The sequence below is a fragment of the Rutilus rutilus genome, assembly GCF_951802725.1.
Source record: "Rutilus rutilus genome assembly, chromosome: 17".
NCBI lineage: Eukaryota > Metazoa > Chordata > Actinopteri > Cypriniformes > Leuciscidae > Rutilus > Rutilus rutilus.
The window spans coordinates 19289124-19307541 of record NC_140230.1 but is presented as its reverse complement, the minus strand read 5'-3'; the positions used below and the strand labels follow the sequence as shown (position 1 = coordinate 19307541).

Below are 18418 nucleotides of genomic sequence, written 5' to 3'. Positions count from 1 at the left end.
GAGTGGGAAGCTCGGGATCTTTACGAGTTGTTTACCTATATACGAGGGTGTTTCAGTGAAACATGGCGGAATACCACTATACTTAAATGTATTTTGCAATGACATTATCAGGGTTTTCTATTTGCAAAAAAGCTAACTGCCTGCACAAAATATGAAAGCATTGTAATATATCAACATAATATGTAACAAAGTTTACAGTGGCTTCATAAAATAGTTAAAAAACAAAAAAGCAAAACACACCTGATGCACATTCTTTGTTCTTCATTTTCTAGAAGTACATTTAAAACCATTGCTGTTTTTTGTGTAGTTAATTAAGAGAAAGTACACCACCATCTTACTTATGAACGTGACTGAACGCACCTGACGTCGTAAACACAACTTCCTACCTCGTAATTCATTCTAATATGCAGATTTGCTACTCAAGAAAAATTTCCTGTTATTATCAATGTTGAAAACAGTTATGCTGCTTAATATTTTTTGTGGAAACTCTGATAATTTTTTTTCATAATTAATAGAATGTTTAAAATAATAGCATTTGTTTAAAATTGAAAACTTTTGCAATAATGTAAAAGTATTTACTGTCAATTTTGTGGGGAATTAAACCATTCATTTCTTAAAATAAATATATAATTTATACATAATTTTATAATCTAAAGGCCCAGAATGTATCACTGCTGCATTTGGAACACAGCCTATATACAGTTAAACTTGTTCAGTAGAATACAAAGGTAATTTTAGGCAGAACGATATCTCGTCACCACAATTTTTCCAAACAATTTTTTACTGTAACAACAACAGTAGGGTCACATGGGGAAAGATGCCCCCCCCGGGGTAAAATAACCCCACCTTAATTTTCAGTACTTTTGATGAATGACTAAATGATATTTAAAATTTTGTCATTTCATCTGAATATCAACATTTGTAAGATTTAGTCAGCCGAAACAATTTTGAGGTTAACTGATCTAATTTTGTGTCTCTGCAAAAATAGTGATCGATGACACTGTATTATGTTGAATAAGTGTTTTGTGTCTATTTGTAAATGAGGGATTTGGACACATTAATGTTTTTAGATTTGTGGAGTAAAAGTTTTTATTTTGAAGTAAAAAGATAAATTTAGACCCTTGGGGTAAGATGACCCCATGTCTTAGACCCCATGAGGAATGTCGTGTAGTCCCTACCAACCATTTGTTGTAGCTAGTCCTTAAAAAGCAATTTCTTTGAAAGAAAATATCTCCTTTTGCTTTGAACTTTGAGAGTTGTAACTTTGTAGATGTTTTTATGCTCAAACAGTAATATTACACACTAACTAAAGTTAAAAAAGTGAAATCATAATCAATCACCACTTTAAGGGGGGCATCTTCCCCCATGTTACCCCTATAAGATGTTTAATAATAAATAATAAAAAAATTGGTTCACGAGGAAGAAACTTACTTGAAAGACTTTTGACCCATATGCAGCGAAAGTGGAGCTGTCAGGGCACTGTGTGTGTAGCACACCTTCAAAAGCTATGGAATGTTGGCCCCGCCCCTTAGATCATTGATTGGCTCAAAGTTTCAACGCTCACGCACCCGTGTCCTCCGCCCTGCCCAGAAACGCACTCCAGTCACTCCTAATCACTGTCAACTATCAACGGCCGTGATTGAGAGCGTCCCGCGTCTACAAACAATTGTCTCCTCTTTTCATGAGAAGTTTGGAGTTGCTGTCAAACTTGGACCTTATAAACCAACACTGGATTTACACTTGAAGAAAAATAAGTTATTTTTATGTCAGCGTAAAGTGGAATGACTACTTATCAGATCTTCACAAGGAAATACTAAACCTCACAAGGAATCGCAAGAATGTTTCTTTATGAACTTGTCAACATATGTTTTGTGACTTTATAAACTAAAACGTGCAACTTCTTGTTGCATTTATTAAGCAGAAACATGTCTCTCTTGTAAAAGCGTTCAGAGTTCATAACAACTTGGGAATTCTGTTTCTCTTCTAGCCCAGTAAAAGTTCTTCTGCTGGGTTTTACTCAGAACTGAATCTCACCTCAGTTTAAACTCGTTTCATAAGCGGCCCACAAGGGCTTGGACGATTTCAGTCATGAACGTGCCAAGGTGCTCTGGAGTTTGCGCTATGATGAGACTTCTGGCGCTGGTTATACACGTTTTGTCAACGACAGCAAAGAGACACGTTGTATATTGGAACACTACAAACACACGGTAAGTTCACAATTACCTTTAATTCACACTCATCGCGTTGACTGTTTCCAATGAACCTCATTACGCAGGATTTGCGGTTGCGTTCCCTGTGCGTAATTCAGCGCGCGATGCTCTTCGGGAGCTCAGCCCAGTAAATGTGAGGTGACTAAGCCCAAAAACGCTCCCAGATTTGTGTTGCTTCATGTCTGCAGCCTAAAACACACCTGCATTTATTAAAGGGTTTAAATGTGGTAACGTGTCCTCCCATGCCTCACTGTTTCCACCGACCAAACTTTGATGTATTAATCCTTAAAGGTTCACTGTTTTTTTTTCTTCTTCTAATTAAAGTTTTATGCATAAAGAAAGAAATGAACAGCTTTAAAAAAAATAAAAATAATAATTAACCCAAATTATGTACAATCACATGAGATGAGCAGATTAAGAAAACAAGGGGCAGGTTGCCACTAAATGGGCGCTGCCATTTTTAAATCACATGACCATGGAAGTTTTGATTATACCTTATTATTATTATTATTATTATTTAATGTATGTGCTTTTCAGTCAATTTACAAAGCCTCAGTTAATAAATGTTGCAGCATTAAAGGCGCAGTAAGCGATTTCTGAGAATCATTGTTGAACACTGTTGATATTTAAGGGTACCTTTACACAACAACAATATGCTTAAAGGGGTGGTTGATTATGATTTCACTTTTCTAACTTTAGTTAGTGTGTAATGTCTGTGTGCAACAAAAGTGTGCAACATCTGCAAAGTTACGACGCTCAAAGTTCAAAGCAAAGGGAGATATTTGCTTTTAAAGAAATTGCTTTTTAAGGACTATACAACAAAAGGCTGGTAGGGACTACACGGCATTCCTCCAGGGTTAGTGACATCACCAACCCTAGAATTTACATAAACCCCGCCCCCGGGAACGTGATTTATAGATTATCATGACAGAATATGCTAATCAATGACTAGAAGATAACTACACATAAGCTACCTAAATTCATCAGCTGACCGTTCAGAAATGTCCTGTTGCATTCTACATGTTGTCACTTCTTGAGTCTCTCCATCTTTGTCTGAATCCGGTTTGAACATAAAAGGCTAAAAGTTTTTGAAATTTTCAGTGCATGTCTGTGTGAGAGCAAGCTGTTGGAGCTCCGCCCTCTGTGCCTTGAGCAGCAGCTCATTTGCATTTAAAGGGAAAGACACAAAAACTGTGCGTTTTTCCTTACCCTCAATAAGTGACAATTTTAACATGCTATATAAAAATATCTGTGGGGTATTTTGAGCTAAAACTTCACATACACACTCTGGGGACACCAGAGACTTATCTTACATCTTGTGAAAAGAGCATTATACTACCCCTTTAAAACTGAGAAGTTTTTCATGTGTTTTCCCACGTACAGATGACACCATTGTCAAAACGATCCCCATTCAAACAGATCCGCAAAAATGACTGAAAACGCTGTATTTTGCCAGATGGCGATGAAACACTATAGACTGAAAACCTAATATGCATGTGCATGACGTCATCGTCTTCAGAGATTCGCGTTTTTGTTGTTTACACGGACATTGTTTTTCTAAAACGAACACTTTGAAACCAGGGTTTTTAAAAGTTTGCATTTTGTCGTGTAAATGAACGGCCAAAACGTATACAACTTTTTACGTTTTTAGTTGAAAACGGTGTCGTGTAAAAAGCCCCTTAAATCAACCCCAAAAAACACACCCCTCCCTTTATTGCGCTGGAAAGCTTTTCTAATATTAACATCTTAAAGCTCTTGCCTGATCATAACCCTTCTTTTTCCACTGATTTTCCTCTGACCTTTTCTCTTTTCCATCTCTTTTTCAACAGTCTTTCTTCAAATCTTCCTCTCACTCACTCTCTCTCCTCTCCCATCATGAGTGGACACGCCCCCTATTGCTGATTGGCTACAAGTTTGTTGTGGTGCACGGTCTAATCCACTTTCAACAGCGTTTTTCAGAAATCACTTACTGCACCTTTAAGTGTGGAAACTGTTCCCCACATCTGAATATGCCTTCTGTACTATATGGTTGTCAAATGTATGTCAAATGATTAGTAGTTTTGAATTCACAATATTTATAAATCGGTATGCAAATAAAATCTCAGATGGCTGAGATTCTGAAGTGCTCATCCATTGGACAATTTCTATCCTAAATGAGGCCATGGAAGAGGGTTGTCATATTTATTAATGACAGGGAATGATGATGCAGCTGAGGTTGTGGGTCAGATGGCATGACGGATGTCCAGATTGTATTCATAGGCTACTTCATGCATACTTACTGTATAAAACATACTTTTAGTTTTAAAATGGTCAAATAAGTTCTTCATCAAATGCAGAGTACTCTCACAGTGTTCAATTTTTTGCAATTTAATAAAAATAGTTTTTTTAATTGAAATAAAGCTGAAATAAAATACAAATATTAGATGAGAAACATGAAGTTTAATAACTAAAAAGAAAATTAGAAATATTGCCTTGGCAACTAACTGAAATAACATGAGTTTATTATATAAAAAATAAAAAATATAAAAAAGCACATTAAAAAATGACTAAAATGGAAAATATAAAATTAAAGACTAATTCAAAACCAGTAATAAATACTAGAATATAGAGATGCACCGATTGATCGGCTGGTGACCGGAATTGGCCGATTTTCACGTGATCGGCCATGACCGGCGACCGGCCGGTCAGTCTGACATATGCCGATTTTATGCCGGTCAAATGCACTTGCACTCGGGCGCCGCATGATTAACCTTTTTGAGCGGTACGGTCTCATATATGGGATTTTTATTTCTGTGCCCCTGAGAGTAACTTACGGTGCCACATTTAGAATGTTCAGTGACGTCGCATCACTGCCAGATTCAAACTGTGCTTTCGCGCGTTGGTTGGCGCTGAGCCAGAGTCGGACGCGTTCAGCGCTGTCATAGATCACAACTACCGTTAAGCAGTGTTTTCAACCTCATAATGTTTATTTTAAGTTTCAGATATTTAAATACACATAAGCACGAGTAAAACAATACATTTGGAGTTTGTAAAATACACACTGATGTCTGTGGAAGCAGCAATAACAATCTATTCAAATATAATTAGCCGACATGTGTTATTCATATCAGACAAACATAGTGGAAGTAACTATACTCTATTCTTCTCAGTTCACCTGCCACTTTCTTGCATTTATTTCGGGAGAAACTGATGAATTCACGTGCTGTAAATCCGACTGACAGGACAACATTGCGGCGCCCATCTCATGTTATAGATCAAGATTATTTATAAAGGTTTTTAAACGACCAAACACACTCACTTAAACATATTTGAGAATCGGAATATCAGATAGGCTAGTTGATGACATGGTAAGCAAGTTTGTGAATATTTTGAATAAAAAAGGAAAAGCGAAATAAAAGCGACACATCTGTCATACAGTATTATTGTGGCTGCGGTGTATCGCGTGACGCGTCGCCATGGAAACATTAAAGGGAACGTTCGCCTTGAAAAAACTCACTCTGGGGGTGGGGTTGTCAGTTAGAATATTTTAAACTTATGTGTGAAAGGGTTAAAGAAAAGATCGAAAATAAATATTTGTGTGTGCTGTAAAGTGGTTAGAAAAAAATTAAATCGGAATCGGCTAAAATCGGTATCGGCAGGTCAAACTCAATGAAAAATCGGAAATCGGAATCGGCCTAGAAAATTGTAATCGGTGCATCTCTACTAGAATATAAATAATACTAAATTAACTGGCGGTTTTGGACTCTGAAAATTAGATTGAATCTGGGAATGTCTGTTATATGGATGTTAGTAGAATGAGACTGGGGAAAACAAACAAAGAGGATCAAAACAAAAGATAAACAAACAGCCTTGGTGTGAAGCGGCAGCAGTTAGTAATTATCTTGTGTATCTGTGTTCCAATTTCATTAATTGGGATCAAGGGTCAGAGCTTTTGTATTTCAGATAGGCCTATATGCTGTAAAATCCAATGCCCTCCAGCTCCTTACAGTCTGGTGAACAATTTCTCTAGGTTTGATCAATTAGTGCTGAACGTAGCACTAATTAAATAAATCAATGTTAATGATGTGTGCTAATCAGCTCTCTTCCTGTTGTGCCACATATCTGTCCTCTGTCTTGCTCTATAATAGTTTAATTGGTGTCATTTGTTAGACTGATGGCACGCTCACCTGCCACTCCAGGTGTTATCTCGGTCTGGATTGGCTGTGTGAGTTTAGGACAGCCTGGAGGGACAGCTGTGCTCCGCCCCTCTCGGAACAACTCGGACATGGGAAGCTGTCCATATGGACATGTTTTTCAGCGACAGGCCTCATGTAGTGACACGCAAATAGTTAAACTTGAATCCGGTTTCTTTGTCATAACTCATTAATTTCTCATCAGAGAAAGAGTTAACTTTTTTGTAAACATTTTTAATACATTTTTGATTAATTTTCTTTTAGCTTGTGGGCTCACTGACGTACACTTGCAGTCAAGGTTGGTGTGTAGTCGTGTTTAGTCTTGTTACGCAGTGATGTGGTTTATTAACACAGATTTAGGTAAAGGCATCTGCAGACTAAACATCAACTCCTTTGCTTCAAGGTTCTCAAGCGCTTCAAACAATGAACACATTGCACAGACATTGATTTGCTGTTTACACCAAATAGTGCGATATAACCAGATTAATGAGGCTCGGTTTTGGATACATGAGCGCTGCGAGGTAGTCATGTAATTTTTCATCACATCAATACTAGAAAGAGTGGGAGAAACTAAAGACTTTTGGGTTTGTCTAGCTGTTGGTTTGGTGTGTATGTGTGATAAATACATAATTTTTTATATTTTTCCTCCTCCTTAATCTCCACTTCTGCCTTTCAGTTGTAACTGAGCTGTGAACTGCTAAGAAACATGTTGCCTTTAGTTTATCAGTTGACGTTTTAGATGGCCTGCCAGCCAGGTGGATAAAGCTTATAACTTGTGCTTTGCTCTTATCTGTCACGCTCTCTCTGCTCGCCCTTTTATTTCCTCATGTTTTCTTATGATCTTAACCAAAAGGTTTGAAACCTGATGCAACGACTTAAAGGGTAACTCTCGCCAAAATGCAACCTAGGGTCTTTTTGTTAATCTACCCGAGGCAAACTTTCGTTTAAAAGCATAATTAGAATGGAAATGCCACTTTTTAAGTTTGACCGTATTTTCGTTTTTGGTCAAATTGCCTTTTGAATGGGAGTGCTTTATGCACTTCTATGATAGCATCAAAAATCACTATTTTTAAAACACTAAGAAGGCTCGACACAACATGAAACTTTGTTTGAAGTATCACCAGGGGCTCTTCACATGAACTCGAGCACTGAGAACGTTGTTTGTGTACACAGAGTTTACTAAAAAGAAAGATTTTGAACAACTAGCTGTGTCCGCCGGCATTTTGACAGTCAAAAATAGTCGATCTCCGAATGCAACGTAACAGATGGATGGAAACAAGATGGAAAGCTCCTAAAGCTTAGTTACATATAAATTCACGGATAATTGGTTGTTTTGTCATTAGTGAAAATCAGTATTGACCTTGTATTTGAAAAACTAAATGTATAAAATACTAATGCTAAAAATACTAATACTAAAATGAAATGCTAAAATTCAGAGTCAGTTCATTCACATTCGGGGATCGACTATTTTTGACTGTAAATAAACTCCAGCATATTCAGTTGTCAGACTCAGACATGACTGGAACTTCAAAAGGGACCGGATTCTATGATCAGATGAAACAAAAAAAGGGCTTTTTGGCAGCAAACCCACCAGATGTGTTTGGTGCAAACAGGGATAAAAAGTACCCCCATGCCTACGGTTAAATATACTGCTGGATCTTATATGTTGTTGGCCTATTTTTTTGCTGGAGGTCCTGGACATCTTGTTCAGATACATGGTATTATGGATTCTAGCAAATACCAACAGATATAAAATCAAAACCTGACAGCCTCTGCTAGAAATCTTATAATGGGCCGTGGTTGGATCTTCCATCAGGACAACGGTCCAAAACAAACATCAAAATCAACACAAAAATGGGTAACTGAGCACAAAATGAAGCTTCTGCCATGACCGTCCCAGTCCCCTAAACTGAACCCTATAGAAAATGAGTGGGGTGAACTGAACAGAAGAAGCACCAACATGAACTTGTGAATCTGGAGAGATTCTGTATGGAGGAATGGTTTCTGATCTCTTGTCAGTTATTCTCCAAACTCATCAGGCATTATAGAAGAAAACTCAGATCTGTTATCTTGGCAAAAGGAGGTTGCAAAAAGTATTTAATAACAGGGAGCCAATAATTATGGCCAGCGTGTTTTGGAGAAAAGCTTTTATTTTATAATGTGATTTACCCCCTTTCAATTCTTTTACTTCAATGAAAGGTTAGATTTTTGCGGATTTTTTGAATGAAAGATCAAAAGGATAAACAATGCAGATTTATTTTTTACAGCCATTTTTTTTATCATATTTACCAGGGGTGCCATTAATTCTGAACACCACTGTATTTTGGCGAGAGTTACCCTTTAACTCACACACGCTTTTTTTTTTTTTTTTGTCCACCCACTCATTTTTTTTCTTTTCTGAAAAAAACAAAGACCAATAAGAGATATTCCAACGCTATCACACGAAAAATTCGTACGAGCGAGTAAAAGGTGGCTAATTCGTGCAAATTCGTATGACATCACTTGTACGATTTGTCTAAACCCACGTGATGGCTAGGTTTAGGGGCGGGGTCAGGTGTAGGTCATTCGTATGAATTTGTGCGAATTAGCCACATCGTAAAATTTGTACGAATTGCCGTGAGATCGGGTTGGATATTCTGAAGACTGTTCTGGTCACTCTTTTCCATACAATTGTATTGAACGACTGAAGCGGCGTTCAAACATCAAAAATGCATCATAAAGTTTAAGATGACTCATGCACTATTCTAAGTCTGTGAGAGATACTTTATTATTTATTAATCACAGTTTTGTGGTTCTGTAGGGTATATATAAAATTATTATTAAAATGAATAAACTTTAAAAATAAGAAATGTTGCCTTGGCCACTAACTGAAACGCTAACACTAACTTCTAAATATTAATAAATGCTGTAATAGTATATAAATATTACTAAAAATAGCACTGATTCTTTGATGATCTTCCCCTCTAATGGGCTGTTAATCACTGTGACTCAATCATAGAGTCAGTGAACAGAACACACGGATTGTACGAATCTTTCAGACCTGTTTCGTGAACTGGATCATCTACTGTAATTCATTGAAAAGATCCAACTCCAAGGAAAGATTTCTTCATTTTTCAATGAAAATCTCATCTTCAAGTCTATTTTTTTATTATGTTATCTTCAGAAGATTTGGAATATAGCCTAGTATGGCCCACTTTTGTGATGCTTTTGCTGCATTTTTGAAACCTGAAAGCTTCTTTTTCCATTCAACTGTATGGAAAAGTGTGACCGGTGCATTCTTCAGAATATCTCCAGAGAAGAAAGTCAGGCAGAGTTTAGAGTAAATGACGACAGAACCTTCATACATCAGTGATATTAAACCGACTTTTGTGTGTGTGAGTCACTTACTCAACAAGTTCAAGCACATTTCTAATACTCTCGAAATACCAAGTGTCACGTTCTCAACACCTCCCTTTCATCTCTCATGGCTATGTGTTTTACTGCAAAAAACAGCATTTATTTTAATTGCTCATCTTGAAATAAACCATCAATTAATACCCAAGGAACTTTGAATAATTTCAAACGCGTTTGTGCATAATGAAGGATTGTGTGTTTGCATGAGTGTTAATTCATGCGTACAAGCGCACATCAACCCCCCATACACACATCCCAAATACAACATAGTACGTTTTCTCCTTGTTTCAACAGCGAGAGGCGGGATCGGACCTCTCAGGCAGCACGGGGGCGGACGCACCCATCCGCATGCAAATTTAAATTAAAGCTTGAAGATCAACTGTAATTTTGCTCAATCAGGGCTGCCGTGATTGGACCCCTAAGCACGTCTCGTGCTTGGCGAGGACTTCCACAGTTTTCGGATAATCTTCCTACTACTTCTATAAATCATTAGCTACGAGAACCTGTGAACTGTAATCAACAAACCTACTCAGAAATAATCACACTCAGGCTCGCATTCAGAAGGAAGTAAGAAAGTGAACTCCCTGCTGCTTTTGCTCGCTTGCTGGTTATTATGTGGTTTGTATAGCTTAATGCATCATAGTGGATTATATAATTATCCATATGAGTGGAACTATATTTACTGCCTGTTTGTTTTCGTCTGTCCTGCCCAGCGTCTGCCCGTAACCTTCAGCAGTCTGCAACGCATTGTCATGAACAGGCATTTCCCGATAATGTAGATGACCTAGGAAATAGTTAGGTTGCATAAATCAAAAGAAAATGTTGCGAAAACAGGAAATATTCCTCATCCTTGTACTCGACAGCCTCAACTATGTGCTTATCGCATTTTTCCCTGCTGTGTAATTATGAAATATGTTCCGAGAAACATACCCTCGCACTGCTAGATATAGCCTCAGCTTTTTAATTTGCATGTAACTTTTTTTCCATGGCACATTTTTCTCTCTTTGTATCGCAATATTTTACTTGGCTTACATATGTGAGTGAAAACTTACTTTTGAAATTGCTAAATTTGGAACTGTGCATCTTTCAGGAGATGTTCCTTTTTCTTCAGTGGTCTCCTATCAGCCTGTACTGTAAAGGCCACCTGGCCCAGTGGGTATGAAGAGATTTTGGAGCTTCATAGAGGGACTTTACACACAGACTCTGTCCTATGGCTTGTTCCCGATTCGCTGAGGTCCAATCGGCTTCTTTGAAGAAGTCCCAGCCGATAGAAGTTGATGGACTGAGAATGAAACGGATATAATCTTATAAAACGGGTCTTGAGCGGTGGAATTTGGCCAGACCTGGCAGGGATAACCTTTCAGTCTACCTGGGAGAAAGTCATATTCTGTCATCTGTTTAATATTGTAATTTAGTGATTATATGAGTTTCAGATTTCTCTGTGTGATTGCGCAGGACCGGCTTCCCAGCCGTCCCGGCTGCACACAGCGAATAGAGAGTATCAATATTTTCTGCCTTGCCTGGATATTTGGCTAATACCCACCGTACAGATGTTATCAGCAAATACACTCCATTATCTCACACCTCCACATTGGCCAATAGCGCTTCTCTCAGCGTGACCACATCAGTATCACTCACCAGTTCCCTATCCTTTACATGCCTGGTTTTGTGCACACATGTATGCGCATGCATGCTCCGTTCCATTATTAGAGGCCGAATATGTTGCCAGTCTGTATGCCAGCCAGTGGCCTGAATGTGTCTTTTGGAAGATAAAATGAAGTTTTAAGTTCAATGTGTAAATTCTAATTCCTGGTGTCTGAAGGGTTAATATTTGTTAAAGGCTTTTTGGAGCCACACAGAGTATTTTGCCGACTTGCAAGCAAATTGTGTTCTTGTGCCAAGACAAAATAGCCACTTGCTCCATAAATGAAACATTTAGGAGCTAAATTACTTTTTAGTTGCCAAATTATAGAATTGCTTTTGAAATACTTGTTGGTTGTTCAGAGACTCTTCAGGTCATTGAGTGCTTCTTATTGTATCTTCTAACAATAGTCACTGTTAAATGCTGTGATGAAGGGACATTGTAATATAAAGACTAGACTATGATGATTTAACTTAACTAAAATGTTTTGTAGTTGTATTTAGTGTACTTTTTCCAATTTGATGATGTCACTCTTGTGATCCTAATTGTATTTGCCTTATTAAAATCAAAACACATATTTTATCTAAAACTATGTCATACTGTGCTCAAATATTTTATATATACTTTTATGTATAAAATCATGCTTCAGTTGTGAACTTGGTGATGGCTCTGAAAGATTCACTAATTGAGTGAGTCTCATTCAAATCTGTTTGAAAACTAGTTCATAACAGTCATTTGTTTGCGAATCATGCTGTTCATTGTTGCGTACAGGAAACACTGGAGATGATGAGTCACAAAGGGTTTTAAATGGTAAAAATTTGACAAAGGCAGTCTCCTTGCTTTTATAGGCCTATGTATAAAATATATTTTATTATGCACAGTAAGCAGCTCAAATGATTCACCTCCCTAATGCTATTGAAGCGTAAAGACACATCATGTGGTGATTGCAATGCATGCATATTTTCACTAGGACAGGTTTTTGTAGTTATATTGTTGGGGAGTTGTTCACTCCGGTTAGTGTTTGATGAAGAATGCAGGGGTGGATATGGCCATGGTTGAGGATTCATAACTGAGAACAGTGTTTTTTTCTTAACCTCAGGGTGCCCTCTTGAAAATACCTCCAACTCAGTACCTGCTCCAACACTTCAGCAGGCAAACTGAATTATTGCTGGATATGTGGGTTTTACTGTGTTTGTGCAATCATATTAGCCTGGCTGGGAGATATTGCATTTCTAGCATTGCCTGTTGTGAGGCATCAAATGTGGACCGGAAATCTTATTGTTTTGGCTTTCAATATTACACATGCAGAATTGTTTAAAGGAAAAGCTACTTTCTCTAGGGAAACACACACACAACACACACACAACACACAACACACAACACACACACACACACACACACACACACACACACACACACACACACACACACACACACACACACACACACACACACACACACACACACACACACACACACACACACACACACACACACACAGCTTCTTTCCTGTGTAGGATGTGAAGGATGCTCTGTCTCTTTGAGACTTTGATCTTGTATGGTGTCCCCTTTTTGCTGCTAATGGACATGTATTATCTGAGAGACAGGGAGAGAAGTGCCTGATATACTGTTTAAGCTACACCTTATAGACCTCTGATGGATTGTGATGTCTGTCTGCGAAATTCCGACACTTTCTATTCCTCTTTTTCCTCCTCTACCATTCCGTGACCATCATTTTCTCATTTTCCATGTTCATTTTCTTTGTGTTGTTTTAGTTGTATCAGCATGAGCATATTTAAAGGAGAACTTGGTAACTTTTTTAACTTAATAAAACTGTCTAGAAATCATTTGGATGGTTAAACAACCTGTTCTGGTGATACTGGTGACTTTCCCCGCTCCCCCCAGCGTTCCCAGGCGGAAAACCAACCTTGCAACTTGGGCACTACCGTCCCGGCAAGATAGAAATTGGAAGTCTCATGAGAAGCGAGAACTAGAACGAGAACGAGCGCGAAACACAAATTGCTTTACGGCAATTCGACATAAACGCACACGCATGTATGATGTATTACCAGATTACCCACCTCGGTAAACATAGCTCCACACGATACAGTTGGCTTGTTCTGATCAAAACAAACGCACATGAGCAGCGGTAGAGAGGGGGAGGAGGCCGCCGCAAGTGAGTTTTTTACGACTGTGTTGTGAAATATACGCCCCCCCACAGCTGTAGGGGGAGCTCATGGGGAAAACATGCGACAACAATAGGGAAAATCAGCGAAGAAGTGACTAGAGTTCGCTAGAGTTACCGAGTTCTCCTTTAAATTATACATCATCGTTCAAAAGTTTGAGGTGAGTAAAAATAGTTTTTTAAGTAATACTTTTATTCAGAAAGGATGCATTAAAATAAGTGATCGTAAAGACTTTTACATTGTTACAAACAAATGCTGTCCTTTTGAACTTTCTTTTCAGACTTGATAATAATAAGAAATGTTACTTGAGCAACAAATCAGTATATTAGAATGATTTCTGAAGGATCATGTGACACTGAAGACCGAAGTAATGGCTGCTGAAAATTCAGCTTTGCCATCACAGGAATAAATAACATTTCAATAGTTCACATTATTACGTTATTTTTTAAGAGACTTCTTTCTGAAATATTAAGTCTTACTGACACCGAACTTTTGAACTGTAGTGTATTTTGTATATTCTTTTTTTTGATAATATTCATACTCTATATTCTGAAAGAGAAGGCAATAAATGTGAAGGTATGTACATTTATATATCAGGTTTGTTGTGCTTTTAAATACAGATGAATTGATAAAACAAAGGAATAATGTGTATTATGTGCATTTTCTTCTGTGAGTTTCCATTTTATAATAAAAAAATGATTTATTGCAGGCAAGAATAGTTTGTTTGTTGTTTTCTTAGTGAAAACTAAAGGGCCAATGATTGTTCATGAGAAGTTTCCGTAAAGTAGCCTGTAAGCAATAGAAAAAGTTAATCATATACCAACCAATAGCCCAGCCTTTTTTTAATTAGCCTTCTTAGTTACTCATTACCAGAAAGCAAAATATTTCACTATTTTATTAGCTGTTATTCTGTCACAATACACCGGAGTAGGCTGTTAAATGTAGGTATGAGTGAAGAATAGGACAGTGTGTCCTAACCCAATTGATTCAATCTTTTGTTTGTGAACAAACCTAGTGGACCTCTAGCTATCATGTTTTTTTGTTTTTTTGGCTTTGTGTTGTGACCTCGCGTGCATATAGTTTATGAAGAGCGATTTGTGTATCGGTGAACACATTAACATTTCTGGTTGAATAAAGGTTAGCAGTGTGTGTAAAGTGGCATGCGTGTTGATTTGTTGTTCAGACTCTTATCTTCCTGTCAGACCACTTCTTCATTCTTATCATAGTGTTTGATTTCCCCCACGCTTATCTTGCAACTTGAAAAGTAGCCATTTGTTTATCTGATTCCTGTATCACCCCTTTAAAGTCAACATGAAATCAAAATTGACCCTGTTTTCTTAATCAATGCATGTTCTTGGTCTTATTGTGAATGATTCATCAGTGCATGTTCTTCCAAACAAAAAAAACAAACTTGTCTTCATAATCATGTTCTTCCTCTGAAACTACTTTCCTTGCTGATTTCACTGAGGCCTTAGATCCAATCAATTCCCGATGGATAAAGTCTCACCCTAATTTCAATCTTGTTGAATACTGTCAGACATTACAAAAGAAAGATGGAACTACATTTCATGTCGGCTTGAAACATACATGGGTGCATTGTTGACTCTTTTATTCTACAATTCATCATTCCTCCTCCTTTTTATAGTCCACACTAGGGATGGGACGGTATGAAAATTTCATATCACGATTATAGTGACCAAAATTATCGTGATTGTTGTTAAAACAATATGAAAGTGTTCAAAAAGAACTGATGCTCACACTGAAAACAGTTTTATATTTGAAAATCAACAAACCGCAAATAAAACAAGCAGCTCTATGCAAATTTTTTTTTTAAGCAAGATTCTATTCTGTGGCATTTCCTTCCTTATGACCGTCGTCAATAGCAACGCATTATAACACAGCGCACATCCATGTATCACAACGGACGAGCTCTCTCGTTTCATTCAAATACAACTTGCCGTCTTGCGTCTCCGTTTTTGATTATATTGAAAATGAAATCAGAGTTGATTTATTGTTTACAGAGTTTGATAATATTGTTGTGATCATCTTGTCTGGGCGATTGTCGGTGAAAAAATCAGTGTAATAAGTGTACAATGAATACACATTATTATCCCTTAAATGTCACTCTAAATAGTCTTGTTTGAACTTGTTCGTTCGTCTTTGGCTCAAAGCCACTTGCTGCGAACTTTTCTTCGCGGAAGCTTCACGTTTATTTCAAGTGAGTGAGATCAAATATTTCAACTCAAAACAACAATTTGTGCCCAATTATTTCCCGGATGTAGTTTTGGTATTGAGGTCAAAGTTAACTTGCCTTGCGTTCGCTATAAACAGTGGGTGATGGTCATACAAGACGACTCGGCAGATTTGAAGTGTTTCCTATTGTAGCGACTTTTTTTGTGCGACCATCCTCGATAAGTTTCACTCAGGACTTTTGTAAAAGCCAAAATATGACCACACTTCAGATTTGGTCCTCTTGAAAGGCTGAAAAATCTCCTGAGCACGGCCACTGCCTTCCGCCATTCCATCTCGGAAAAAAAAAACCCAACATTGCACGCTGCGCCTGCGTCAGACTGTTGCTGGCTGGACAGGATTTACAGTGAGTTATTAAAATCGCGATAATCAAACGCTGTTGTAATGATAATTAAATTTTTAACGATAATACTAACCGTCCATTTTATCGTGGTTTATAGTGAAACCGGTAATCATCGCATCCCTAGTCCACACACTGGACATCCTGCTAATCCACCCTTCCCTGCATCATTTCGATCTGTCTTTCACTCTCTGCTGAGAAGGAAAAAATATTTATGTCCATTCTGAATGAGCAGAAAGAAGGCAAGCACATTATGTAGGGATGTCAGGAAGAGAAGCAACAGTTTTCAACGCCTGAATCGGTTGGGGAGCCCCTCTGGGGAAGAAGGGGTGAGGAGAGAGGAGGAGAGGGAGAGAGGAAGGCAGGGAGGAAGAGATGTCAGCAGGTATTACTATCACTGTCACTGTGCAGTCGTGGAAAGAAACACACTCGTCATGCTGCTTACCCTAAAGGGAGGACATTTCGGGAATAGTGTGTATCATAAAATTACTATATTGTGAGTTTGTAAGATTTGTGTGTACATTTCTAATATTTTCTTTCTTTTTCAGTAAATAGGTGTAGGGTAGAGTGGGGGAAAACGCCCCCCTTAAGGAAAATGTGACATTACAGTGAAACAAAACATAAATGTGACTAGAATTGCCATCCCGGTTTTGAGTGACTATGGCAGGAGTTATTCACCAAATATTAAAATTGCTCAGCCTTCATAATTAATTAGTATTTCCACTGAAAATATTTTTGTACAAAGGGGGCGTTTTGCCCCAGCGGTGGGGTAAAACGCCCCCCAAGGTGGGGTAAAATGCCCCCTTTCTTACCAACCAGTTTGCTTCATAGATAAACAGCAAAATTAACAGACAATAGTTTTTAATCTCTAAAGGTAAAAGGCAAGTAATGTATCAACATGTATATATATTAATATTTATTTCAGAAATGTTCAAAATAGGCAAAATTAACTACCTTCCATCAGTGAGCTAACTGTGCTAGCAAGCTAGCTAGTTAATGCTCACTTGAGGTATTTTTTTCATGTTTTGTTCAAATATTTTGATTTTACCACCTAGTTATACTGCATTAAGTGTAAAACAAAGGATTTGATAGACAGAAATATTTTATTATAGTAATTATGATAGAGAAACTATGCCCCCAGGGGGGGCGTTTTACCCCTCAGCGTAGGGGCGTTTTACCCCACAAGCTATGAGTTTTTTAAAATAATGTTTAATTTTTAAAATATAATTATATTCCTTATAAATAATATATGATCTCAAACTACAGACTTCACTATTCATCTATCATACATCACTGTGATATCCTGCAGAACAATATTCTCTTAAACACTTATTTACTAATATCTGAAAATTATAGCATTTACCATGTAATCCTCTTCTCTTCAAATGTGTCGCTGGTGTCAGCTTCTCCATAGAGATTTGTATATCCCCGTTATCAACGTAGTGCATAGCAACAGTAAAAACCTATATTGACTACTTTTAGTGGTTATTTTGGGAAAAACAGGTGGGGGGCGTTTTACCCCAGGGGGGCGTTTTCCCCCACTCTACCCTACATGTGAGCGGGTTTGGTTCGTTGTAGGTAAATAATTGTAGTGATCTTTAGATCCAGTATATATTGTAGATGGCACACATACGTCTCCAAGATGTCTTTTAGGGGGTGTTCACACTTGGCATGTTTAGTTCGATTAAAACAAACCCTGCTGCGATTATTCTGTTAGTGCGGTTCATTTGAATAAGTGTGGACGCTGCCATCCGAACCCTGGTGCTCACCAAACAAGCGGACAGAGGCCGCTAAAAAGATGGGTCTCGGTCCGCTTCCAAACGAACTCTGGTGCGGTTCGATATAAATATGAACGCAACACGGACCAAAGACATGTTAACAAACCAAAACTGGGACATGATGTCACATGATGCGACCCTAAAAGGACAGAATGCTCACGAATACCTGTATTTTTCTCGTCATAGTCGCGATGTTGCCCATCACAGTTCGGTACAGGCATCAGAACCGCGTCTTCTCGCATCAGATCGTTTGTGTGTGTGATGGAGGGATTCCTGTCGCTGTTTTGACTCCTCCACACATTTTATGAGCTCTTCACGAGTTCTCAGCTGGTCAAAATACCACCACATGTAGGCTATACGCACAAACAACGGGGTCATTTAGCCCAGAACACAGCATTGTTTTGGATGTTCGGTAAGTTCCGTCGTGAAATATACTCCATAAAAGCA

The 18418-nt window shown here is 38.0% G+C and overlaps 1 protein-coding gene across 1 annotated transcript in view; it reads left to right on the top strand.

Annotated features, from left to right (window-relative positions):
- The first annotated feature begins 1530 nt into the window (after window positions 1–1530).
- efna4 (ephrin A4) overlaps window positions 1531–18418 on the top strand; it is a 59033-nt gene continuing 42145 nt past the window's right edge. The window contains exon 1 of the mRNA XM_084385028.1: window positions 1531–2207. Coding sequence (XP_084241154.1) covers window positions 2089–2207 — 119 coding nt within the window. The 5' untranslated portion in view covers window positions 1531–2088. The remainder of the gene's footprint in view (window positions 2208–18418) is intronic.